Below are 27,790 nucleotides of genomic sequence, written 5' to 3' on the forward strand. Positions count from 1 at the left end.
GTGGGCATTCCTGGAGAGCTCCTAAAGCCAACAGAAGCAGCAGGAAAGGATTAGAACTCTGTTCTCCAGGACTATCTCATGGTTGTCCAAACGGGGTCCAGGAGACTTCTGGAGAGCTGAAGAATAATTATCCTTCAGTGACACGTACATTCTCACGCTCAGACCCAGAGCACATCATGTAAGATCTATCTTTTATAAATTAAGTTGATTTTGTGAATCAACTTGGTTTAAGTGTGGACGTCCCTTCCTTCCCACGGCTGTTTGACGACCTCTTTGATCTAGTTACCACAAAACAGCCTATTTAATTTAAGGCCTATAATAGGCTCTGACTTTTCATTTTCCCAGTTCACAAAAATATCTTTTTTCGACCATGTCTTCCCAGTCACACACCACATTCAGCCAGCTCAAAGCACAGCTGAAAATCTTAGCACAAGGATGACAGCAGCCGCTTCTCTGAAGCTCCCACCCTGGCCTGCTGCCACGTGCTGGCATCTCAGGGAGAGCTTTACCTGATGCAGTGCTATTGGCCTGTCTCTGAACCTGCAAGCCATGGGTGTGTAAGAAGTCCCCAGGTCACTCCATCGACCTCAGCATCTCTTTCCTCCTTTGTGAAAAGGGGTTGGTAAACCCCCTTGTTGTCCTGGGTTGAACAGTACATGGGTGAGATCTATAGGAAGTGCTGTGCTGCATCTGTGTGCCTGCTTGTGATTTTAGAGCCAAGCCCACTGAGAGTAAAAGTGCTGTGACCAAGAATATGACCAAGGATGCGGTTATTGAAAAACTCAAAAACCGTGTACGGCAGCAGGACCCAGCGTTCAGAAAACGATTTCTGGACTTCAGCAAGGAGCCTAATGGCAAGATTAATGTGCGTGACTTCAAGAAGGTAGGAGAATGGGTTTCTTTGTGTTTCTGTGTTTTCTCCTTTCCTGAAGATCAGCTGTTTTCTTATACGAACGCGCTTTAAAGGATAGACATTAAGTTTTTTCATTAAGGGTTTATTCCAGGGCAAAGCAGATTCATTTCTAGGCATCTTTCAACAACTGAAAAGGATTCTTCTGGCCAAAAATGTCTTTGGCAACTTTCTCAGAGCATGCTTTTGATATGGATGTGGCCGGCTTTTGATAGTTAAACTTCCCAAGCACGGCGTTCATTGTCCCATTCTTTGGCCATCCCTGAGTACCTGTCTCCCTGCGTGTGGTGGGGCAGCGTGCAGGCGGGAGCGAAGCTGCTCGGGCCCCCATCCCTGCCATCAAGGGGTCCCCGCCATGCTGTGATAACAGAGCTGTGGTTTGTTCCTCCAGAAAGTGGGGAAAAAACCTGGCAGGGAAATTGCGAAGCTCAGAGTGCTGATTTGCATGTGCTTGTGGGAACTGGCGAGGTTCTGCCAGAAAGGACTCCGTTTGAAGGGTTCCGCATAGACTTCTCAGGAATTAATTTAAATGATTGCTTAAAATTCCTATTATGATCCCTCTAGCTAATCATCTTCAGCTATTTTTAAGGGAAGTGTTGCAGCTAACAGGTAGCAGCGTCCGTGTGGACAAATTTAGAAGAAGGCAGTGAAATATATTTCCAAGAAGAGAACAATTATATTAGTAGCTACAATTTATCTAGCACCTGCCCCCATGCCAGGCGCTGTATTAGCCTCTTTCCGTATCTCATTTCCAAGCCTCCTGACGGCGGCCGCGTGGAGGATGGATGGATGAGGGAGCCGGCTGGAGGCACAGGGATGGGTTTAGATGGCTGTCGAAACAGTCCAGACCTCCCCTTCCCCACACAAAATACACCAAGTGGAGGATCTGATGTTTGCGAGCGTACGGGGCATGGTGAGGAGAAATGGGGGTAATGGGTAAGGGAGAGGAAAGACTCAAGGATGGTTCCTAGATTTCGGTTTGGGGGACCAGGGCTGATAATTAGTCACTGCTAACTCCTACGGGGGCAACTTCAGTGGGGTTAGGGTGCTAAATGGGTGGGAATCATGGAACTCTCCCAGGGCGCCTGGTCCTAGACTCTAGCCCCGAGCCACTTGGCAGTGGTCCTGGCCCCGACGCACAACAGTCTCGAATGAGCACGGCGCTCAGCGGTCTTGATTCACAGAGTCAGTTCACAGGTTCACAGGAAATCAGGCATCAACCCGTCTGCCTCTGACTTTCCAGAGGGGGAAAGCAGCTGCCTTCAAGAAGGGCCGTAGGTGGCGGCAAAGCTGGGACTGACACCCATGACTCTGAGGCCAGCTTCTCACCTGCTCATCTGAGAGCACCTTTAGGTCCGTCAGCTGAGCCGAGCGGTTTCCACCTTAGGCTTAGTCGGCCGTCGATGAGCCAGGGGCTCCCTCGTTCACGTGGCTACTTCCTGCCCCAGAGCACTGTCCCAAAAGTTTGGCCAGCAGCCACTCCGTTCTCAGCCTGGGGCAGCCTATTCTCCAGTGGTTCAGGCCTGGAGTCTCGGAGTCCTCCCTGACTGTCCTCTTTTTCTCACACCCATGTCCAGCGCATCACCCGCGCCTGTCGGCCCCTTGAACTCGCCCCAGGATACAGTAACTGCTCGCCAGCCCCGCTCCCAGCCAGCCGCCCTCTCCTGGGCTGTTACAGCGGCCCCCTCGCCCTCCCCTGCTCCTGCCCTGCCTGCTACAGCTTAGTTGCAGCCCAGCCGCCCGGGGGACCCTCCAACAAGTCAGTGAGAGAGGGCCACGCCTGCTCAGGACCCTCCAATGGCTCCCCCCCATCGCTCGTATAAAAACCAGAGTCCTAGAAGGCCCAGCACGACCCAGCCACCCATCACCTCTCTGACCTCAGCTCTCACCGCCCCCCTTGTCCGTACGCTGCAGCCACACCGGCCTCCTGCTCTCCCCTCACCGCCTGCCAGCCTTGGTCTGAGCCTGACGTCCCCGTGGTGAACACGGCCTGACCTCCACCCCCGTGACCTCCTTTACCCTATTTCTCTTCTCGCGGCGCTGTCACCAACTGCTACCCACATCGTACTTACAGTTCTTTAGTTCATTTATTTATTTTTCTTGTTTGCTTGTCCTCCTCCATTAAGACGTATATGCTCCAAAGGTGGACGTTGTTATCTCTTTTGGACAGTGATGCATCCCAAGTGTCTGGCACATAGTAGGGCCCGGCAAGTGTTTGCTGAATGAACGGATGAACTTGATGAACTTGAGTAACTAGAACCCCCAGCGGGCCCTGAATGGACTCAGGTCGCAACCTGAGGAACAAGGGAAGCAGGTGTTTCAGAAGCCCGTTGGAACCCCTGAACGTGAAGCCAGTTCCTGTACCTCTCTGTGGCTAACCCACCCTATCTCCCTCCTCTGCCCCCTGAGTCTCTCTGCATTCCAGCCGACCTGAGGGGCAGCCACAGGAATGGTCTTCATGGTGGAGCCTCCCTGTTTCCTGGCTTTCCCGAGATGTGCCAGTGGTGGGGAAAGGAAACACAAGCCACTCGAGGACCGATATGCAGGGGAAAAGGTTTGTTGTCATTTCAAGAGGCTAACAGTCAGTTCTCTGTGAGCACAGTTAGGCAAATAGTCTACTGGTTTCCCTTCTAGTGACTTGTTGGGTTTAACCTTTGGAAACATCCTGTCGTGACCAACTTGAAGATCAATAACCGTGGGCTGATTATAAACAGTCTACTAGGGACCCAGATCTCAACCCTGTAAGCTGATAGCCTCAAAGCATTGTATAAATGTAAATTTTCATTGTTAAATAAATTATTTATAGACCAGAGTGATTCTACTACTGGTGAAGTCAGAGCTGGAAAAATCATGGACTTCTACTGTAGAAAGAAACAAGAATTTAGATTAGACATCATGCAGGGCATCCAGAGGTTAAAGGTTTCCAACTTCAGTGGCAAGGAAACCTTTGAAGCCACCTCCTTTAGAGAGCTTTAAGTATAAATGATGACAATAGTTCCGCAATGGTAATAACAGCAGTAATAATAACCACGATGGTAACGCCAACCATGGTAACGCCAACCATGGTAACGCCAACCATGATAACGCCAACCATGATAACGCCAACCACGGTAACGCCAACCATGGTAATGCCAACCATGATAACACCAACCATGGTAACGCCAACCATGGTAATGCCAACCATGATAACACCAACCATGGTAACGCCAACCATCGCAGGAGCAGTGACGTTCATGGTGCTGGCCCTCACTACACGCAGCATTCGCTGACCCACCAACGTGCAGGCACTGGGGAAGTTGCTTCACATACTTCATTTATAATCCTCACAGGAGCCCCGTGAGGTATAGATCGCACTGTGCTCATTTCACAGATGAGGAGACCAAAGCTTAGGAGTTAAGATGGTGGCTCAGCGTTGTTCAGCTGGTAAGCCATTCAGGCACTTGGGTTTGAATCCACGCTGGTCTGTGTCAGCTTCAGACCGTTGCTGGGTGTGACAGCGGCTTGGTGGGTGTAATATAGGCTAGCTGGGTATAATTGATGGCAGCTTTGAGGTTGGATCTAGCCTCAGAGTTTGGTGGGAAGGACTTTGCTTTCAATAACAATGCCCCTTCATTTCTTCCTACCGTTTCGGTTGTGGAGAGGCAACGTTCTTGCCCTTCTGTTCTCCCGAATCTCTATCTCACCAGTTAGTACTGCAGTGGCTGCAGTTTCATGCCCGGGGAATTGGGAGTGAAGATCTAAGTCCCATGTACCCGCTCGCCCAGTTCTGTGTCCATGTGCCTGTTCATCGTTTGGACGTAGGCACCGCTTAGCCGTTGGCCTGCATACCTTGCACTCTACATTAGAAGTGTAATTATTTATTCTCACCAGCCATCGCCTTCCCTGTGGCGGGGGCGGGAAGTGATTGGCTACACAGGCTCTATGAGGGAGAGCCGTAAGGATAGAATCCAGAGCCCAGCACGAGCTTCCAGGTCAGTGAGTCCACAAGTCCCTGCGTTGCCATTGCTGAGACCCTGTTACTGGTTTTCACCCCCATGGTCAGGAAGTTTTTGTCTGCTATACAAATTCTATTTGTTAACTAATGATTGATCTTTCCCCTTTTTCTCTCTTGAGTGTAAGAGATCTCAGAGTTTCTGGTTAGTGTGGGGTAACTAGGGACACCACACTGAGTTGACAGCCCTGACAGAGGAGTGGGGTTTTCATGAACTCAGTTGGGGTTTTCATGAACTCAATGTGCTTTTCATGGTTAAGTGTACAATTCCCACTGGAAAGGAATTTCTGGAATTGTACGAGACCTGGCCTGCGTACTTTGCATCATACATTAAACCAGCGTTCACAACAACCCTGTAACACATATTCTTTCTCCCAGGAAATCCCCCTCTCCCAGTTCACTGCTCTGACTACTGCACTGCAAAGCCTGTGGCTATCACGCGTTTTTAAATGTGTCAATTTATTTAAATAATGAGTCAAGAACTGGCAATGTGGCAAGAAAACTGTTTTTGAGTTTTAAGGTAATCTAGAATCTTTATATTCCTTCTCTAGATACATTCTCTTCCCCTTTCCCTGTCCTTCATTTGCCGAATTAGCAGCAAACCCCCAAAACAGTGGCTTAAATAGAAAAAGTAGCTGTTTTCTTTTTCCTATAACAACGAGTCCAGAGGTTGTTGGTATTGGGCCAGTGCAGCAGCTCTACAGGGTCTTCAGAGACCCAGGTTGCTTCTAGCTTTTTACTCTTCCAGTCTTATCCTCAAGTATGCAAGATAGCTGCTGGAAAACCAGCCATCACACACATGTTTCAGGCATAAAGAAAGGGAAAAGGGAAGGGCAAAAGGCTTGAGGCATAGAAGTCTTTCCTTTTTAATGGGCTTTCTCGGAAGCTCCTCCCACTTACATTTTATTGTAATGTATTGTAAGCTTCCACCTGTATTTTATTGACCAGGACTATGTTATATAGCCATACTGATCTATAGGGAAGAATGAGAACTAGTATAAATACAAATATATATATATAATTGTTTGGCTGGGCACATTACAGAAAAAGCAAGGTTCTGTCCCTATGGGCGAAGGAGAGAATATGCATTAGGCAAGTACAACCGTCTCTGCTATCCTTCCCCTCAGTAAACATTTTGAGGGTGCCTGTTGCAAACTCGGAATAGGACTAAGCCACATGGGGAACATGGATAAAGCAGGAGTTTCATTGCTTGGGACTAGTGACCCATGGGAAACATAAAATGACTAAACACCCAAGGGCACATAAGTCAAGATTAGCCTAATTGAGTAATTAGACTAACTGAACTGTTCCATTCATCAGGAATTTGAGGGCAGCTTTCCAATTCCAGTTCCCTGTAATTGGCTGTTCCTAATGGGAAACTGTTATTCTTCATACTCAGTAAATAACACTGAACATTGTTTAGCTCACTGTTATTCTTAGTCCGATTTCTGGCATCCCAGCAGAGGCCTCTGGAGACAGACACGGGCTGCAGAGCTCATCAGCTAACACAAACAGAGCCCCCGAGACGTGGATAAGGGAAGCAGGAGGCTGTAATGGCCCAGCCCAGCATCCCAGGTCCTTATAGAAGCCTCAGCCCCTTGCTCCTTCACCTGCTTGAAGGCAAGGGCATCTCACCTTGCCTCGTAGGAGGTGAGCTTTCCTTCCTCCTTCCAGCAGACCACCTTATGCCCTCTGGGTGCTGGTCAAACTCACACATCTGGGGAACTGGCACCTTCCCCACCCTCTACCGTCAGTTCCTAATCCCACGCAGTCTTACTCACCTAGGGACAGGGACCCCGATGTAAACCAAGCCCCACAAACACCCTCGAGCATCTCATAGCTGTTCCTTACAGCTTCCTAATCTTGCAGATGTTTTAAGGGGGTGACCAGTTGTGTGTTCGAGGTCCCTCACGTCTTCATTTTTATTGGTCCAAGCTCCACACAGCCGTCAAAAGTCTATATTTATTTCTGCATCTTCCGGCAACAACTCTCTGACAGAGGCTAAAACTGGACTCTCTCGGCATCTGACTGCACCCAAGTTGGCCAGTTCCTCCAGGGCAGGGGCAGTTGCAGACCCTCAGTGTCAGTTGACCATACCTCTAGGGCTTCGTTTTTGCCTTTGTGTTCTCATGGCCTTCCTCCCAGGCGTGCCTTTGTCTCCTAAGTACCACGGTGTGGGGACTTGCATCTTGCTTTTGAAAGTTTTCAGTTTAGGTCCTTAGACTCCAGCCCTGAGCAGTTCCAGAGGTCAGCACATGTCTGGAAAGGAAACCAGTCATGCCTTAAGCCTGTCCCCTCACATCTCCAAGTTTGCCACTCCAGCACCACATAACTAGCTCTGCTGGAGTGGCCCTCGGCGGGGCCCAAGCCTATTTCTCAGTCCAAAGTCCACTCCCAGAATCATCAGCTGTTCCCAGGGAAAATGCAATTGCATAGCCTCGGTTTGCCTCTGAAGGGTTGGTCCTTCCCACCTTGGAATTTTGGTCTCTTTAAACCTCATGTCTCTCGTGGCTTTCTGATGCCTTTTTATTATTTTTAATTGATTGAGCTTTTCTCGTTGTTTTCATTGGGAATATTTGCTTGCTGTGAATTACTACATCCTATCCAAAAGCAGAGGTTGAGGTCTGTCATTTTTGTCTTTTCAAAGTAACAACTTTACTTGTATTGTCACTTTTCTCTTGTGTATTTGTTTTATATTTCTTTATTTCTGCCGTTACCTCCATTGTTTTCCTCCTTCTACCTGATTGGGATTTAATTTGCTTTTCTTTTTCTAATTTCTTGAGATAGAATGTTAGATCATTGCTTTTCAGCCTTTAGTTCTCTAATGTATGAATTGATGGCTATCCGTTGCCCTTTAGGTGCAGGCTTATCCACATCATACAAGTTTCAGTTTATCATATTTTCATTGTCATTCAGTTCAAAATATTTTATAATTTTCCTTGTGATTTCTTCTTTTTTTCCAATGGCTTTTTCCAATGGCTGTTTAATTTCTAAACAGTTGGGATTTTCTAGTTTGCCTTTTATTATTGATTTTGAAGTTGATTCCATTGTGAAGTCTAAATGACTTCAACTGATCCTTCAAAATATATTGAGGCTTGGATTATGACCCAACATAGAGACAATTTTGGTAAATGTTCCAGAAGCCCTTGAAAAGAATGTGTACTCCATCCTGGACCTTTAGTTTTCTAAGTATGTATATTAGGTTGATTTTATTCCTTGTGTTTTTCAGAACTTCTATATTCTTATCAAAGTTTTGCCTGCTCATCCCATTAGCTGTTGAGAGAAGTGTGTTGAAGTCTATCATCTGACTGTGGATTTGTCTAATGAGATTCTTTATAATTCTGTGGATTGTTGCCTTATTCACGTTGAAGCTAAATTACCGGGTACACATAGACTTAGAAATGCTGAAACTTCCTGTGAATTGTCTCCTTTTCATATGACATGACTTCTTGATACAGAGTAATGATTCTTCCCTTCAGGTCTATTTTTGTCTGATAATAATATAGTTCAACTTTCTTCTGATTTGCGTTAGCATAGTATATCTATTTCTATCCTTTTACTTCAGACTTTCTGGGTACTTACATTTAAAGTAAGTCTCATATGGGCAGGATATAGCTGATATTTTAAAAGATAAAGTGTGACAGTCTTAGTCTTCTACTTGGAGTATTCAGTCCATTGTATATTTATTTCAGTCCATTGTAATTACTGATATAGTTGATTTTATATCTATCATCTTAATTCTTTTTTACTCAGCTGTCTCATGTCCTTTCTCTTTCTGTCCTTTCTTGTCTTCTTTCAGATTATTTAACTATTTCTATCATTCTGTTTCCCCCCTCTATCAGCTTATCGGTGAATACATTCCTCTGTCAGTCTTTAGAGGCTGCCCTGGAGATTGCAACATGCATCCTTGTCGTACTGTATGTAGTTAAATATAAATTATGTTTACCACTTCTCTAGCAGTGCTAGATATAAAAATACCTTGATTTCATTTATCCCTTTCTATCTTTTACATTATTTTTGTCATGCATTTAAATTCTACATCTATGCTAAATCCCACAAGACTATTTTTTTTATGGTAAATAAGATGTCATATGTATCTACATATTTACCCTTGTTGTCGTTCTTTCTATCTTACATCTTTGTGTACTTGCACCTGGACTAATTTTTACTCTGCCTGAAGACTTACCCTTTGTCCTTCTTTTAACGCAAATGTACTGGCAACTAACTCTCTGAGTTTCCACAGTTTATTCAGATTTCCTCCGTTTTAACGTCACATCCTTTTTCTGTCCAGGATTCCATTCAGGATCCCACATTACATTTCATCATCATGTCTCCGTAGGCTCCTCCTGGCTGTGACAATTTCTCAGACTTTCCTTGCTTTTGGCGACCTTGACAGTTTTGAGGAGTACTGCTCAGATATTTTGTAGAATGTACCTCTATCGGGATTTGTCTGATATTTTTCTCATGATTAGACTGGAGCAATGCTTTGGGGAGAAAGACCACAGAGATAAAGTGCCCATCTCATCACATCACGTCAGGCACAGGCTGTCAACATGACTTATACTGTTGATGTTGACCTCGATCACCTAGCTGAGGTGTGTTTGTCAGGCTTCTCTATAAACTTAATTTTTTTTTCCTCTTTCTCTTTTTCCATACTGCACTCTTTGGGAAAAAAAGTCACTATGTACAGCCCACATTTAAGGAGTGGGGAATTATTATGCTCCACTTCTTTAAGGGCAGGATATCTACATAAATTATTTGGAATTCTTCTGCAAGGGAGACTTGTCTCTTTTCTCCTATTTATGAATTTATTCAATTATTTCTTTGTATCAGTATGGACTCATGCCTCATTTTCCTTCAAATGTCTATATGATCCTCAATAATGTATTCGTTTTCACTCCTGATATTGGTGATTTTTAATCTTTTCTCTTTGCTTCTTGAATAGTCTAACTAGAGATTTATCACTTTTATCGCTCTATTTATAAAATAAGCTGTGGTTTCATTGATTTTTTTATATTGTTTGTCCATGTTTTAGTTCATTGTTTTCTGCTCTTTATTATTTCTTTTTTTTAACATCTTTATTGGAGTATAATTGCTTTACAATGCTGTGTTAGTTTCTGCTGTACAACAAAGTGAATCAGCTATACATATACATATATCCCCGTATCTCCTCCCTCTTGCATCCCCCTCCCTCCCTCCCTATCCCACCCCTCTAGGTGGTCACAAAGCACCGAGCTGATCTCCCTGTGCTATGCGGCTGCTTCCCACTAGCTATCTATTTTACATTTGGTAGCGTATACGTGTCCATGCCACTCTCTCATTTCATCCCAGCTTACCCTTCCCCCTCCCCGTGTCCTCAAGTCCATTCTCTACGTCTGTGTCTTTATTCCTGTCTTGCCCCTAGGTTCATCAGAAACATTTTTTTTTGTTTTTTTTAGATTCCATATATATGTATTAGAATATGGTATTTGTTTTTCTCTTTCTGACTTACTTCACTCTGTATGACAGACTCTGGGTCCATCCACCTCACTGCAAATAACTGAATTTCATTTCTTTTTATGGCTGAGTAATATTCCATTGTATATATGTGCCACATCTTCTTTACCCATTCATCTGTCAATGGAAACTTAGGTTGCTTCCATGTCCTGGCTATTGTAAATAGTGCTGCATTGAACATTGTGTTACATGACTCTTTTTGAATTATGGTTTTCTCAGGGTATATGCCCAGTAGTGAGATTGCTGGGTTGTATGGTAGTTCTATTTTTAGTTTTTTAAGGAACCTCCATACTGTTCTCCATAGTGGCTGTATCAATTTACATTCCCACCAACAGTGCAAGAGGGTTCCCTTTTCTCCACACCCTCTCCAGCATTTATTGTTTGTAGATTTTTTGATGATGGCCATTCTGACCAGTGTGAGATGATATCTCATTGTAGTTTTGATTTGCATTTCTCTAATGATTAATGATGTTGAGCATTCTTTCATGTGTTTGTTGGCAGTCTGTATATCTTCTTTGGAGAAATGTCTATTTAGGTCTTCTGCCCATTTTTGGATTGGGTTGTTTATTTTTTTGTTATTGAGCTGCATGAGCTGCCTGTAAATTTTAGAGATTAATCCTTTGTCAGTTGATTCATTTGCAAATATTTTCTCCCATTCTGAGGGCTGTCTTTTGGTCTTGTTTATGGTTTCCTTTGCTGTGCAAAAGCTTTGAAGTTTCATTAGGTCCCATTTGTTTATTTTTGTTTTTATCTCCATTACTCTAGGAGATGGGTCAAGAAGGATCTTGCTGTGATTTATGTCATAGAGTGTTCTGCCTATGTTTTCCTCTAAGAGTTTGATAGTTTCTGGCCTTACATTTAGGTCTTTAATCCATTTTGAGCTTATTTTTGTGTATGGTGTTAGGGAGTGATCTAATCTCATACTTTTACATGTACCTGTCCAGTTTTCCCAGCACCACTTATTGAAGAGGCTGTCCTTTCTCCACTGTATATTCCTGCCACCTTTATCAAAGATAAGGTGACCATATGTGCATGGGTTTATCTCTGGGCTTTCTATCCTATTCCATTGATCTATCTTTCTGTTTTTGTGCCAGTACCATACTGTCTTGATTACTGTAGCTTTGTAGTATAGTCTGAAGTCAGGCGGTCCAGGAGCCTGATTCCTCCAGCTCCATTTTTCTTTCTCAAGATTGCTTTGGCTATTTGGAGTCTTTTGTGTTTCCATACAAATTGTGAAATTTTTGTTCTAGTTCTGTGAAAAATGCCATTGGTAATTTGATAGGGATTGCATTGAATCTGTAGATTGCTTTGGGTAGTAGAGTCATTTTCACAAAGTTGATTCTTCCCATCCAAGAACATGGTACTCCATCTGTTTGTATCACCTTTAATTTCTTTCATCAGTGTCATAGTTTTCTGCATACAGGTCTTTTGTCTCCTTAGGTAGGTTTATTCCTAGGTATTTTATTCTTTTTATTGCAATGGTAAATGGGAGTGTTTCCTTAATTTCCCTTTCAGATTTTTCATCATTACTGTATAGGAATGCAAGAGATTTCTGTGCATTAATTTTGTATCCTGCTACTTTACCAAATTCATTGATTAGCTCTAGTAGTTTTCTGGTGGCATCTTTAGGATTCTCTATGTATAGTATCATGTCATCTGCAAACAGTGACAGCTTTACTTCTTCTTTTCCGATTTGGATTCCTTTTATTTCCTTTTCTTCTCTGATTGCTGTGGCTAAAACTTCCAAAACTATGTTGAATAAGAGTGGTGAGAGTGGGCAACCTTGTCTTGTTCCTGACCTTAGTGGAAATGCTTTCAGTTTTTCGCCATTGAGGATGATGTTGGCTGTGGGCTTGTCTGTATATGGCCTTTATTATGTTGGGGTAGTTTCCCTCTATGCCCACTTTCTGGAGGGTTTTTATCATAAATGGTGTTGAATTTTGTCAAAAGCTTTTTCTGCATCTATTGAGATGATCATATGGTTTTTATCCTTCAATTTGTTAATATGGTGTATCACATTGATTGATTTGCGTATATTGAAGAATCCTTGCATCCCTGGGATAAATCCCACTTGATCATGGTGTATGATCCTTTTAATGTGTTGTTGGATTCTGTTTGCTAGTATTTTGTTGAGGATTTTTGCATCTATGTTCATCAGTGATATTGGCCTGTAGTTTTCTTTCTTTGTGACATCCTTGTCTGGTTTTGGTATCAAGGTGATGGTGGCCTCGTAGAATGAGTTTGGGAGTGTTCCTCCCTCTGCTATATTTTGGAAGAGTTTGAGAAGAATAGGTGTTAGCTCTTCTCTAAATGTTTGATAGAATTCGCCTGTGAAGCCATCTGGTCCTGGGCTTTTGTTTGTAATCACAGTCTCAATTTCAGTGCTCCTGATTGGTCTGTTTATATTTTATATTTCTTCCTGGTTCAGTCTTGGAAAATTATTTCTTCTTATTTTCTTAACACAATATCTTTCTACTTATTTCCTTCTACTTTTTCTGTAATTTGCCTGACACACAGGAGATCTTTCTTGGAATGTTCACCTTGTGAACCTGGTTGTAAAATCCAGGAAAGTGTGCCCACCTCTGAGACTGGGCCCCCAGGAGTTTCTCATTCTCAAGCTAATCCTCACTCAGCTTCCAGCACTTTGTCAGAATCACCACTTAAGTGTTCCTACCAGTTTGTGGCCACAGTGGTTTCTGCTCCAGGTAAGCTGATGTTGGCCATGATTCTCTGTGTACATCTATCCCTCTAGATTTCAAATTTCTCTGATGGTTCTAAGAAAAGCCATTGATTTTTCATTTGTTCAGCTTTTTTCTTGTTGTAAGGATGGATGTGATTACTCAAAGCTCTTTACATGTTGAACCTGAAAGCAGAATTCCACTCTTACTTTTTGAAGATATTTTAGCTGGGAGTAGCATTTTACGTTGGCAGTTATTTTCTCCCAGCATTTTAAAGATATCACTGCATTGTCTCCTGGCTTCTGTCAGTTCTGCTGTTAAATAAACCACCAGTCTTATTGTTGCTTGTTTGAATGTAGTGTGTCTTTTTTTCTCTAGAACCTTCTGAGATTTTCCCTTTGTCTTTGGATTTCATCAGTTTTAGAAATGTGTCTAAGTGTACTTGTCTTTGTATGCATCCTGCTGGGGTTTACAGTTCTTCTTGAATCTGTAAGTTGTTGTGTTTAATCAAAAATTTTTGTGATAAATTCTCAGCTATTATCTCTTCTCCTTTTGCTTATGCCCCGTTCTCTCTGTTACTCTTGGATTCCAATTGTGTATGTTAGTCCTGGTCACAATATCCCATGGGTCTCTTTCATTCTTTTATGTATATTCCACTATTTCTCTCTCAGTGCTTCAGTCCCATTGACCTGTCTTCCAGTTCATTAATCCTCTGTTCTGCTTTTTCCAATCTGTGGTTTTATTCATATAGTTCTTAATTTTAGTATTTTTTTCAGTTGTGGGATGTCCATTTGGTTTAAAATATATTCCATACCTGTGTCTTTATTTCTGTTGTCTCAAAATATTCCTGAATTTTTAAAAACATATTTATAGCCATTTAAAATCTTTTTCCTGCTAACTCCAGTATTGGGATCACCTGTAGAACTTTTTCTATTGTCTGTTTTTCCCCTTGATTTAGGGTCACATGGTTCTGGCTCTTGGCATGCTGGACAGATTTTCATTGAATGTCAGATATTGTGTTAAGAAAATTGAGAGGCTCTAGATAATGGGTCACCCTTTCCTTTGCTTGTCAGATAGACTGAGGACTGATGACCTTAATCCAGTTAGGGAATGAATCAATTTGAGGCTGGATTGCAGTTTTTCAAGGCTCCAATTGTCTTTTTTTTTTTTTTTTTTTTTTTTCTACTTTTTAGGGTATAGTCATCAAAGATTTTAACTCAGAGTGTGGGTTATTTTCTGAGCCATCACCCCTGAGAAGTCCTGAACTCCATCTAACCTTAGTTTCCTCAGGACCCAAAAAAGTGACCAAAAAAAAAAAAAAATCCCTTCAGCTTTCCTGGTCTTTCTGCCTTGATTCCTCAGTCTTCTGCCCCACGTGGCTTCTGAATTCAGCAAGTATCAGGGAAGAACTGGCAGAGTGTCATGGTTGGTTCTCTGTTTTCCCTTCTTGCCAGGAACCTGACCATTCAGGTTTTGGTCTTTGTGGCCCCATGAGCTCCACTTGTGTCTCTATCAGCTGGTAGTGACTGTCTGCCTGGGCCATCAGCCCCCGTCCTGAGCCCTGGCCCTGCTCCCAGAATGGGTCCATGACCTACTTTTCCTCCAAGTACTGAGGTCCCCCTTTGCTCAGACTTGTGTCGCTTTGAGTCCTGGTTGTCTCAGCAGCTATCTATATGTCAAACAGATGTTTTGCTGTATTTTATCTGGCTTTTCTGTTTTTTCTCAGTAGAAGCAAAGGTCTGCAAGCTGAACACCAGCCCTTCCCTTTTTGATGGGCATTCACTTCTTTTCCTCTTTTATTTTTCCTCTTTAAACAATTGTTCTTTATGTATCTCTACATACTGATGCTTTCATCTCTATGGAATTGATTCCCAGGAGTAGGTGCTTGGTCTAAGATAATATATTTTTTAATGTTAGCACATGTTGTCTGTGTGCTTTTAAAAAAAAAAACTATAGAATTTCATATTTCTAACAGCTGTGTGTGAGAGTATCTTTTTCTCTAACCCCTGTTATATAGCATTATAGCTCTTTTTAATTTTTGCTGGTCTGATAGTTTTAAAATGATAGCTCAGTTTAAATTTAATTTGCATTTATTTCCCTGACTACTAGTGAGCGTATGTTTTGTTTCGTTTTTTTGCCATGAGGATTTGTTCTTTTGCAAGTTGCCTATTTACATCCTTTGCCTTCTTGTCAACTTATAAGGGATTTAGACATCATTATTTATCCCTGTCTTCCTAAGAAGCCCGGGCCTCCCACTTTACCCCCATCCTCTAGATGGTCACCGCGGCGACTTTCTCCCCATATGGCTCTGTATCACTTAACCTGACCTCAGCCTTTCCCCTCGCAGCTGCCACAGCTCTTCTCTGACACTGTCCCATTTGCATCAACTCCAGCCTCGTTCTCTCCTGGGGGCACTGCTTCCCTGCAGCCCTCCCTCCCTCCCTGAGGTGTACATCGACAAGGGCAGTTATCTGTGTCTTTTTTATTCTCTGCCCTGTCCCCAGCCTCTAAAACAGGACCCAGCGCAAAACAAGCGTTCAGTATTTTTTGAATGAACCCATCAATTTTGAAGCATTGTAGAACTGTGGTTTAAAATGCCCACTCTGAGCCAGGCTGCCAGGGTTCAAATCCCAGCTCTGTTCCTTAACAACTGTGTGACCTTGGGCAAACCTCTCTGTGCCTCAGTTTCCGTATCCCTAAATGGAGATCATTTTAGTAGCCATACCGTAGGATTGTTATAAGGCTTAAATGAGCTGATTAAGCTGAGTGTATTAATTTCCTAGGAATTTGTAACAAATCCCCACCAACTGGGTGGTTTAAACAGCAGAGATCTCTTCTCTCACAGTTCTGGGGGCCAGGAGCCTGAAGTCAAGGTGTCAGCAGAGTCCTCCCTGCGACGGTTGCACAGGAGGACTCTTCCTTGCCTGTTCCAGCTTCTGGCGGTTGCTGGCAATCCTTGGCGGCGTTCCTTGGCTTGGGAGCTGCCACCACTCTGATCTCTGGCCTCTCCCTTCTGTCTCTGTGTCTTCGCCTGATGTTCTCCTCTCCCTGTGTCTGTGTCCAGGTTTCCCTCTCCTTATAGGACTCCAGTCATTGGATCTAGTGCCCCCACCCAATCCAGCGTGACCTCAACTTAACTTGATTACATCTGCAAAGACCTTGTTTTCATGAAAGGTCACATTCACAGGAACCTGGGTTAAGACTTCAGCATATCTTTTGGGGAGACACAATCAACTCAGTCCAATATGTGAACCCTTTCAGGAGGGCCTGGCACCAGAGGTCAGGGACTTCGCCGTTTTGTTCGCTCTTGTATTCCTGGTAGCTTGAATAGTGCCTGGCATATACGTGTCCCTCAATAGCTCTTGAATTAACTAATGATTTATTAACCCTTTGTCTTCTGCACTACAGATATATTTTACAATCGATCATTTGTCTTTTTGTTTTATTATATCTTTGGCCATTAAAATGTTTTAAGATTTTGTACAACCCAATATCTTCTATCCTTTCTTTCTCTTTTCTTTTCTTTTCTTTTTTTTTTTAATAAATTCTAGGCTTGAAGTCTTGGTTAATAAAGTTTCATTCTGCTACCCACCCCACGCCCCCAACCCCACACCCAGGTCTCTCTCATATTTTGCGGATAATCTAGACTTTATTGCAAGAATTTTTACTGCTTTATTTTTTTAATGTGAATGCTTAATCTATGTGGAATTAATTGTGTAACATGGGGCTCTTCTATATTTTCCCTCTGTCATTTGTGAAATTCTCATTACAGTAGGGTGTACATCTGAAAAGTCCCATTTTGTTACACTGATCTATACATCTTTTTCTATATCAATGTAATTTTTTTTTTTTTAGTTTAGTGAAACAGATCTTTCCTTATTTTTCTTCCTTTTTAAATTTTCTTGGCTGCTCTCAGGCCAGATTTATACTTTCACATGTAAGCTTTATCACATTACCCCCAAATACATTATTGGGGTCATGATTGGACTTGCATTAAGTTTATATATTGAAAACATATCTGCTTTTGGAATCGAGAAGAGAGAGATAAAGACACGCACAGAGCAGAGGGTGGCCGGCTGCTCAGTGGTAGCTTCCCCTGCCGCACTTGACCTTATGCTTGGCTTTGGGCCCGTGGTTTGTCTCCACCTGCCCTTTGAACAACAGATGTGATCCAGGACTTGAGAACAGCTTCCTCTGAAGGAGGACTGGCTTTTTTTTTTTTTTTTGCCAATTTCTCAAAGAGATAAAGACACGCACAGAGCAGAGGGTGGCCGGCTGCTCAGTGGTAGCTCCCCCTGCCGCACTTGACCTTATGCTTGGCTTTGGGCCCGTGGTTTGTCTCCACCTGCCCTTTGAACAACAGATGTGATCCAGGACTTGAGAACAGCTTCCTCTGAAGGAGGACTGGCTTGTCTGCTTTCATCTGCAATCTTCACAATTTGTTACTGAGGTACTGGTTTCATCTGCCCGTGGGATATGCTAAGATTTTACACGTGTGCAAAAGTGCACTAAGTTCTGGGTGTTTGCCTCCAAGGTTAGACATGGCTGGTCGATTTGCAGCTCACCCCCGGGATTCCCCTTGACACTGAAGGCTGTCAGGTCACCTTGCCTTTTATTCTCATTTCACAGTTTCTGAAGGTTGCATTTAGGCTCAGCATTTTGTCATTCTGAGCCATCTAAACACAATTTTAGTCTCGTGTTCTACAGGGATAATATATTAAAAAAAAAAACCCAATAAACCAAATCATCATTGTCATTGTTTTCATCGTCATCATCATGCCTGCAGCAAAAAAAGAAAAGAAAAACCCTCCTGTTTTACAACTTGTTTGTTACCAAACCATCAGCCTGTCTTGAAGGTCTAGAGTTGCGCAGTATGGTCGGAGGACGGATTGTTTTTGGAAATATGGTTCAGCACCATCACCCGTGGATTGGGTGGAACTGGATCAGGTGGACTGGATAGATCTAGCCTATGGATTAGACATTTCTAGATTTCGGGGAGTGGTTGGACTGTGGTCATGGTATCTTTCTAGAGGTCACAGCATTGCCACCAAACTTATAGAATCCCATAGACTCAAAGAGCTGGAAAGGACCTCAGAGCTCATGCACCTGGCATCCATCACTCTCTCTTCATTATCCTCCCTCTCCGTTGTTCACCACCTCAGGGGATGCTTCCCTTACCCAGTGATGTTGGACACGGAGTGTGGCAGATGTGACCTGAGCATCAACCTTAAATCTGCTTGTGTGGTCTGGCTTGGCCTTGGGCTCCAGTGATAGGCTATTAAAAGAGCTTGCCCAGGGAAGCTGCTGTCCTTTCAGTTTGGTCCCCAGAATAAATGCATGTGAAACAGGCCTAAACCCGACCTGCAGCCTGAATCAGAAACATCTAGCCATCTTATATCAGCCAGACTGCACTTGACCTGCAGATCCACTAGGGCAAGAATAAATGTTTGTTCTGTTGTCGGCCACCAGATTTTGGATGGTCGTTATGTGATAGCCGACTCAGAGTCTCTGTCCCTGGTGTCACTCTGCTCCAAACATGTGGTCCACAAAGGCTTGGGGAGCACCCAAACCCAGTCTGAACTGTGTCCTCTGCAGACTGCCGCGCAGCTCGTTGGAGTGGGGAGTGATTCACCTCCCAGTGTGTGGCTGTCCATTGCTTGTAGAGTCTGAGCCTCAACTGTGAGTCCAGACTCAGCCACCAGTGCTGGGCTGTTGTCATTGGCTACCAAGCATCCCTTGGCAGTACCCCCAGTGGGGTTATTTGAGCGTCTCTGTGCTCAAGCATGTCCTTGGGGGCAGGTGTCAGTGTCTCTGGGCTTCAGGCTCCTCATCTGTGGGTGACTCTGTAAATGTTGCAGCCAATGTGCCAGGCTCTCCCACTGCTGAGACAGGATGACACATGTTCAAACCTTTGCTCCACTGCTTACAGCTGGGTCTTTCTAGCAAACAGTTGGTTTATTTAGCCTTCCTAAACTTTGGTCTCCTCATTTGTAAGATGGACTTAGTCATATTTCCGTTGAGGAGTTGTTGCGATGTTTAAATAAGTTAATGTGTACCATGGCTGGCACCTAGTAGTCCTTCAGTCAAGTTCTCGTTCTCAGTGACACTTGCAAAGCTTCTGTTACTTCTGGGAGTCCATGTTCACTGCTCTGAAGTCAGCTCTGGCCCTTGTCATTAGGCCATTAATGCTGGGACTCTGATGCTCACCAGCTTTAACTCTCAATTCTGAGCCACTGTCTCCGGAACAGTGCCCCCCCCTGCCCCCGGCCACCATCAGTGTTCTCATGCAAGGGGCTTTTATCTAAGATGCTCCACCTCCTTTGAACATCCATTTCATTCTCCACAGTCCTCCTGTCACTTAAGAAACAAAAAGGAAATCCCGTTACTTTAACTGCACTCATAACAGGCAACAGCATCTCAAACTAAATACACTGCGACCTGTGCAGGTGACAACATCGTGTTTGCCTCTCATGTAGGTTTGCATCAGCTTTGAACAATCTGTCTTGCTGGGGCCACATGGACAATCAGATGTGTGTGTCTGAATATTCTAGGAGGCATTTGCTAAAAGAATTTCAACTTTCTATTCAAGTACAAATCTGTTTGGAGAGTCCCATGTTCTCTTGCCGCCGTGGTACTCTCATCCCTAGTACCAGGTTTGCATGTGACCAGATAGCCTTGATGATTGAATTCTCTGATTATTTCTCCATTCTGGATGACTATGGCAGCTAGTAGTGGGAGAGGACCTGGAAGAGCAGGAATCACTGGGATGGGGGGTGGAGGGTGGGGAGATGGAGTAGGTCTGAAATTCTAGAGAAGACTTTTTCTGCCTGTTTCATTTTGACTCTGAATGGGGTATGTCAAGAAATACAAGTAATACTACTTATTAAAGAGAAAGCCCAGGGCTTCCTTGGGGGCGCAGTGGTTGGGAGTCCGCCTGCCGATTCAGGGGACACGGGTTCGTGCCCCGGTCCAGGAAGATCCCACATGCCACGGAGCGGCTGGGCCCGTGGGCCATGTGCGCGTCCGGAGCCTGTGCTCCGCAGCGGGAGAGGCCGCGGCAGTGAGAGCCCCGCGTACTGCAAAAAGAAAAAAGAAAGAAAGAAAGCCCAGAACTCTCTTTGGTTTTATCACAAATAACTTAGGTCAGAGAATCTCCGGGTAGGGAGGAATGGCTAAAAAAGCAGAGTCTCCAGATTTTGTGCACCTGAATTCTACCTTCTCCCTGGGTCGTGTCCTTTAAATCTCTGGCTTATGTATAAACATGAGTCCTTTCCTTGGTTCCCCTTAACCGAGGCAGACTGACATTTTCCAAAGAGAATGTTACTAAATATCGTATTAAGGGGAGAACAGTAAAGATATCCTGGCTGATCCAGCACCAAAGCAGTGAAACAGCCAAGTGTGAAGCATCTGTAGGTCAGGCCTCAAGAACAAGTGCATCTTCACAGTCCTATAGCCCGACTCCCTTTCCTCCTGCTTCCGTCTGTACGTCTCACAGGACAGCGTCCTCTTGTCCTGCCTCGCGGTATTCTTGATAGTCTAACCACTGCCTAGGCAAGGCTGGATGGCCACCTTGCACGCTTATCTGCCTCATGTGGACTTTCTCACATCAGACTCAAGCTTCATCCTCATGCCGTAGGGGTTGGGCGAGCGTCCACGGTTCCCTTACGCTGGCATCCCCCCTCTTCTTCTCGTTCAGCATTTGTTGAGCATCTACTGGGTACTCTTGGGGTACAGAGGTGAAAAAGAAGTGCTGCTAATTTCTCTATCCACCGGCAGTTTGTCAGGTGCTTGCCATGTGGTAGGTCCCCTGTGAGGAACTGTTTATGATAGAAGCAAGCAGAGGGGCTGTGGACGCTCAAAAAAAAGTGTTGTCTCTAAGGACTGGGAAGGCTTTCCCTGAGCTGGTGATAGCTGTGATTTAAGGATGCGCTTGCTATAGCACGCAAGCAGGCATTACAGGGAGTTCTGCTTCCTGTGTGGCTGAGTAAGCTCCTACCAGACCAACTTTCCCAGAAACATCAACTATAAACACTGGGCGATGTGAAACAAGTTAGTAAATAAATAAGTAAATAAATAATCAAGTACCTGAAGGCTGTGGAGAATGAAACTAAGCAAACAGATTCCAGAGAGGAGTCAACCCTTGGAAGTGGGAATAGCATGGGGAAATGTTCCCATGGAAACGGGAATAGCATGGGGGAGTATTCCCATGGAAACGGGAATAGCATGGGGAATGTTCCCGTGGAAACGGGAATAGCATGGGGAATGTTCCCGTGGAAACAGGAATAGCATGGGGAAACGTTCCCTTGGAAACGGGAATAGCATGGGGAAATGTTCCCATTTTTTTCAGCTTTTCACCTGAGTGAAGGCTAAAGTTGGTGCCACATAAGGTAGATAAAACACTGATAGAAAACCAGCGGTCTTTCCAGCCTGAAGAACCAGAGAGCAGAGAGAGGTCTGAGTGACTAAGGCCATTGGGAAGTAAAGGGGGATTTCTGTAAAGGACAGAGCCAGAGAGTGGATGCTCCAAATTCTATTTATAAATTCTTCCCAAATCTCTGGCTGACCCTGAATGAAACAAGAGTGGGGCAGACTGCAAGGAACCTGGCTAAGGATAAAAGAACCAAACTGAGATTGAAACTGCTGCCCAGCAGACAGAATCCAACCAAGTCTACTGCCTACTCAAGCAAATAAACAAAATTTAACAGAATCCAGAATCTCCACACCATAACATTCATAACATCCAAGATACTATCCAAATGTATCAACATATGGAGAAATAGGAAAACGTGACCTTTCTCAAGAGAAAAGACTCTGAGACGATCCAGATGTTAGAATTAGCACTCGAAGTCTTTAAAGTAACTATTATAACTATGCTCAGTGATGCAAAAGAAAGTATACTCATAATGAATGATAGTATAGGAAATCTCAGCAGAGAAATAGAATTTTTGAAAAAAACCAAATGGAAATTCTAGAACTGAAGAAAAAAAGAATATCCTAAATAAAAATTCACCAGAAGGGCTGAACCACAGAATGGAGATGACAAAAGGAAGAGTCAGTGAGCTTGAAGATAGATCAACAGAAGTTACACAAACAGAAGAAGAGAAAGGAAAAGGTAAAAAAAAACAATAGAACAGTTGCCTCAGGGACATGTGGAACAACATCAAAGGTCTAGCATAGGTATAACTGGAGTCACAGAAGGAAAGGAAGACCAGGGAAGAAGACATATGTGAAGAAATAATGGCTGAAATTTCCCAATTTTTGGTGAAACCTTTACATGTATAAATTTGAGAAACTCAGAAAACCCACAGTTGGATAAATACAAAGAAAAATCATAGATAAACTGAAAACCAAAATCAAAGAGAGAAATCTTAAAGCAGCATGTGAAAAATGACACATTAAAAGGGGAACAATTATTTGAATTACCATCACCTTATCAGAGACTATGGAGGCCAGAGGACAGTGAAACAGAAACTTTACCATCCTGAAAGGAAAGCAGAAACAAAAACAAACAAAAACCCCTCACATCCAGCAAAAGTCTCCTTTAAGAATAAAGGTGAAATAAAGATGTTTTCAGATTAAAAAAAAACATAGATAAGTCCTTGCGAACAGATCTTCACTATAAGATATGCTAAAGGAAGGGAAGGAATTTGATACTAGATGGAGACTCAGCTGATCCTGAAAGAATAAAGAACATTGGAAATGGTAAATGTCCAGTTAGATATAAAAGGTTATTTTCTTCTTAATTAAAATGCATTTGAGGGCTTCACTCGTGGTGCAGTGGTTGAGTCCACCTGCCAATGCAGGGGACACGGGTTCGAGCCCTGGTCCGGGAAGATCCCACATGCCGTGGAGCAACTAAGTCCGTGTGCCCCAACTACTGAGCCTGTGCTCTAGAACCTGCGAGTCACAACTACTGAGCCCGTGTGCTGCAACTACTGAAACCCGCGCGCCTAGAGCCCGTACTCTGCAACAAGAGAAGCCACTGCAATGAGAAGCCCGTGCACTGCAACGAAGAGTAGCCCCCGCTCACCACAACTAGAGGGAGCCCGCGTGCAGCAACGAAGACCCAACGCAGCCAAAAATTAATTAATTAATTAATTTTAAAAAGTGCATGTGAGTACTTAAAGCGACCATTTTAACATTGTCTTGTGGGGTTTAGAATACATGTAGATGTCCAAAAACCTACAATTACAGCTTAAAGGACAGGGGCAGGCTACGAATCTACATGGTTGCAAGGTTCCTACATTTCAGGTGACGTGGTTCAATATTACTAAATAGACTGTTAAAAGTTAAGGGTGTGTGTTATACTCCCTAGATAAACCACCACAAAAATGATGTCAGAGGCATAGCAAACAAGTATTACTCACATAGAGACTGGTGGATATTATCCCCAAAGCACGAGATGCTTTGCAGGAGCTGGACTTGGAAAGACTGAATCACTCACTCAACTTCCAGTTACTGGGCACCTACCGGGGAGCACCTGCCTTCACCGAGAGAGTCCAGCAACCACTCCGTGAAATGGTGTGGGAATCAGTCTACGATCTAAGTGATGTCCCGGGAATGGTGGAAGTGACAATTTGGTGAATCAGAATATGCCAGGTCACAGTTTGTTATTCTTTGAGGAACTTTCTTAGGGAAATGCCTCCTAGAAAAGACCAAAGGACAAAACTTGAATGGTTAAACACTTGAAAATCTGTTTTATAAATGTTGCATTTTCGCCTTACATTGTATTGTAAATTGCCTCCAAGGTTGTGATAAGTGTAGTTGATTCGCTGCCCTTTTCATCCTAGGAATGAGTGGTGCGAGGTGGGGGCAGGGGGCACACTGATGTATGTGACGTGCTTTAGTGCCTGTCTGGGGACTGCGCTCCTGGGCATTGTATCCTTGGTGGTGCTCTGTGTGCACAGGGGATGGCACGCCTGCAACCTCCGGACAGGCTGCCTAAGGCATGCCCAGCCTCCCCCGTGCTTCTCAGCGCTCCCTCCAGGCTGTGAAACATTTGCCTACAGACATTTTCTTACTATTTATTACATATGTTTTTATGAAAGGACTGAGCAGGAGGAATTTACAATGAATAATTCATGTATAATTGTTTTCAAAATATAAAGTAATTTTTCAAAGAAAGCCACCGATCTATCCGTTTCAGAGCCCCACGGCTGCTTGGGTGCCTGTGCGTGGGCCACAGCAGTCTGTCTGAAGGCTTTTGCTCCATCCCGGGCTGGGACAGGCTCCTGCACAGAGCAGGACGGGCTGGCTGTGTTTGCAGATGGTGCAGAGCCTCCAGAATTCCCAGCCACGCACTCCTGCCCAGGTCCCCAGGCGGGCCCCTGGGGCAGCCTTAGAATCCAACGCTGCTCCCCACCTCCACCGAGCCCCGGCAGCACCGCAGCACCTGCATTGCCCTCCCTTTCGCTTTGCTTCCAATCCCGCACAGAGCGCATCCTGAAGCTTGTTTGCTTCACCACACATACAAGCCAAGCCAAGGCCAGTGCCCGACCGACTGGGCGGGCACAGACACAGCAAGCTGCTGTCACATTCAGCTCATTACTGACATAGATGGCCAGGGGCGCCAGCTCCCTGGTCCTAGCCCACACGCCAGAATTGGTGGCACCAAAGCAGGGGCTGATGGCTATACTGCTGCTGTGGATACCCTGTTGCTGCTAAGTAGGTTTATATTCTGCAGACCTAGTCTGCGGAGGCCGGGGCACAAGGCTCCATCTGTCCTGTCAGACCCCAGGGAACAGAGGAGAAACTGTCTCCTGACAGCTTCCCGGAAGTTTCTCCTCTGCTCCCGGGGCATAGGGGAAAGTGGGAGGTGACCTCATAGCCACTTCTTAGAGGCCTCCCACCCACTGGTGTCCCAAGGGCATCTCAAGGTGTTCTGTCGAGACCCAGATTAGCCTTTGCCTGTGTGGCCTGTTCGGATACATGTGAGAGTGCCAGCGCACCACGGGGGAGCACCTCCCCCACTTCCTACGGTCGTTTCCTATCCATTGCTGCCTGCTCTGTTCTTTGTCTGGGCCCCAGTGACCTTATTCCAACAGTGGAGTTCATCATAGGGGTTAAGAGGAACTGGGTTGGAACCCCAGGTCTGTCACTTTCTAATCATGTGACTGGGGCAGCTCTCATAGCCTCAGTTTCTACATCTTTAAAATGGAGTAAGTAAGAGTGCTTTTCTCATGGCTTATGACAAGGATTAAATGAGACGTTAATACCTGTAAAGATCTCAGCACAATGTCTGGCATGTAATAGGCATAGGCACTGCTACATGATGACGATGATGATGATGGTTATGATGGTGGTGATGATGGTGGTGATGGTGGTGATGATGATGATGGTGATGGCGGTGATGATGATGATGATGGTGATGATGGTGGTGATGGTGGTGATGATGATGATGGTGATGATGATGGTGATGGCGGTGATGATGATGATGGTGATGATGGTTGGTGATGATGGTGGTGATGGTGGTGATGGTGGTGATGATGGTGATGGGGTGGTGATGATGATGATGGGGTGGTGATGATGATGATGGGATGGTGATGATGGTAATGATGGTGGTGATGGTGATGATGATGATGATGGTTGGTGACGATGGTGGTGATGGTGATGATGGGTACTATCTCATCCCATTCTCCTGCTCCCTTTCCCCTATTCAGCTTCCTCCACAGAATGCAGTCAGTGTGGTGCTAACCCCGCTATTCCTCTGCTCTCTAACTTACTCTGGCTTCCTGTGCCATCACAACCCCTGATCATCCCCATGTTAATGGCTGATTTGTGTGTTCCCCAACACTCAGGCACAGCCTTTCTTCTAACCTATCTCCAGACTTGGCTGTCCCACACAGCATCTGTCTTGGGAGAGTCCAGTCTTCCTGGGTGTCTTTGGCCCTTAGATGCATGGACACATTTTGAATTGTGATTCAATGTCCTTTTCTGGAAGGAAAGCCATATTTTCTCATTTAAATCGTGAATACCATGAGAACAGCAGGGGTGCTGTCTTCTGTCCCACCTCTCTTCCCTTCAGCATCCCTTCTGGGAGGTTCACCTCCAGGCAGGCAGCTCTGTCCAGGTTGTTGACTAACTGACTGTTGGCAAAGGGATGCCAGCGTCACGTGCCCTTCGAACAGCCCACCTCATCAGTTTCTCCTAGGAAGGTGTCGTCTCCTGGGAAGAGTCATCTAGATGATTCTGCTTCAGTTTGCAATGCAGGGAAGTGTGTTTTCTCAGTTGCTTCCCAGCCCCTGCCCACCACGGTGTGAATTTTCTATTCACACAAAGTAGAAACCGTTGGTAAAAAGTAGGTTATGTGGGGCTTCCCTGGTGGCGCAGTGGTCGGGAGTCTGCCTGCCGATACAGGGGGCACGGGTTCGTGCCCCAGTCCGGGAAGATCCCACATGCCACGGAGCAGCTGGACCCATGAGCCATGGCCGCTGGGCCTGCGCGTCTGGAGCCTGTGCTCTGCAACGGGAGAGGCCACAACAGTGAGAGGCCGCGTACCGTAAAAAGAAAAAAAAAAAAAGTAGGTTATGTGCACTGGAATGAAGGGATCACGGATAACTTTCAGTGAGTGGATCACACCAGGAGAGGAAAAAAGGGGTGTCCATGGATCCCCTGCAAAAGAACATAATAACTTACAGTTTAAACTGTGGATCATCGTGAGACTTCAATCAAAATTCTAGTTTTCCCTCCTCAAGCCACCTTTGCTTTATCTTGTTCATGTTTCCTAGGATATATGTGAATATAAATCTCACTTATGAGCCTTGAAAGCCACTGCTGTCACAGCAAGCGTGAATCTGAAGACCTGGACGGCATGGCCAGGGAAAAGGTCTGCAGCGATGCTTGCAGCCCCGAGCGCCTGCCGTGCCGACTGACCAAAGCCAGGCCGGCCACCCGCCTGTCTCTTTGTTCACTCATTCACTCAACAGACAAGCCTGGCACTGGGCCCCAACCCCAGGATACTGGGCCTCGCCCGCAGGGAGGCCTTGGGTGGAGGCAGACAAGTAACAGTCAAAGGCTGGAGCGCAGGGGCCACGGTGGTGAGCCTGCAGCAGGGCTGGAGGGGCTCGGCTGGCAGGGACCCCGGGACCACCTAACGGCCTCTCCCCTCTCTTGTCTTCCTTGTCAGGTCCTGGAAGATAACGGAATGCCGGGGGAGGACAATCCGCTGCAAAATTAGGATATAAGAAAAGAAAGGAGAGTTATCTTGATTTTGCGACAGGATTTGAAGGTAGCTAATGGCCAAGTGCAAACCTGTCTCCCACCTGTGGCCCTGCCGGTCTCTCCAAGTAGTGCCACTAGGCTGCTGGGGTTGGAGTAGTGTGAGCTGAGATGTTGAAACAGTGTGTGAGTCCTAAGACTGAAACAGACATTTTTAAAAAACTTTTTCTTTGTGCTTCGGCCTTTTTTTTCCCCCCTCAGCCGCACCGTGAGTGCAGGATTTTGTCGGACAGAGCCTTTTGCAAATAGTAGGAGCCCAAATGGTTGCTACAATTTACTCCCAAGCCTGTGCTTCTCCAATCATACCTCGTGTCCTTTAAGGTTCTCCCCCTAAACATAGACGCTGGTTATCTGTGATTAGTGACACCCACGCACCAGCAAAGGCAAATGTTATTCCTCGCTTTTTGCAGATAAGGGAGCAGAGGTGCTGGAAGATCCAGTGACTTGCCCAGGATCACCTGGCCACTGTCCCTCCCCTCCTGCGCCCCCCCCCCCCAC

The 27,790-nt window shown here is 44.9% G+C and overlaps 1 protein-coding gene across 1 annotated transcript in view; it reads left to right on the forward strand.

Annotated features, from left to right (window-relative positions):
* Positions 1–27,790, forward strand: part of EFCAB6 (EF-hand calcium binding domain 6) — a 234,631-nt gene that overhangs the window by 101,811 nt on the left and 105,030 nt on the right. The window contains 3 exon segments of the mRNA XM_007454091.1: positions 713–883; positions 27,201–27,234; positions 27,237–27,302. Coding sequence (XP_007454153.1) covers positions 713–883; positions 27,201–27,234; positions 27,237–27,302 — 271 coding nt within the window.

Source organism: Lipotes vexillifer, unplaced genomic scaffold (assembly GCF_000442215.2).
Source record: "Lipotes vexillifer unplaced genomic scaffold, Lipotes_vexillifer_v1.1 scaffold382, whole genome shotgun sequence".
NCBI lineage: Eukaryota > Metazoa > Chordata > Mammalia > Artiodactyla > Lipotidae > Lipotes > Lipotes vexillifer.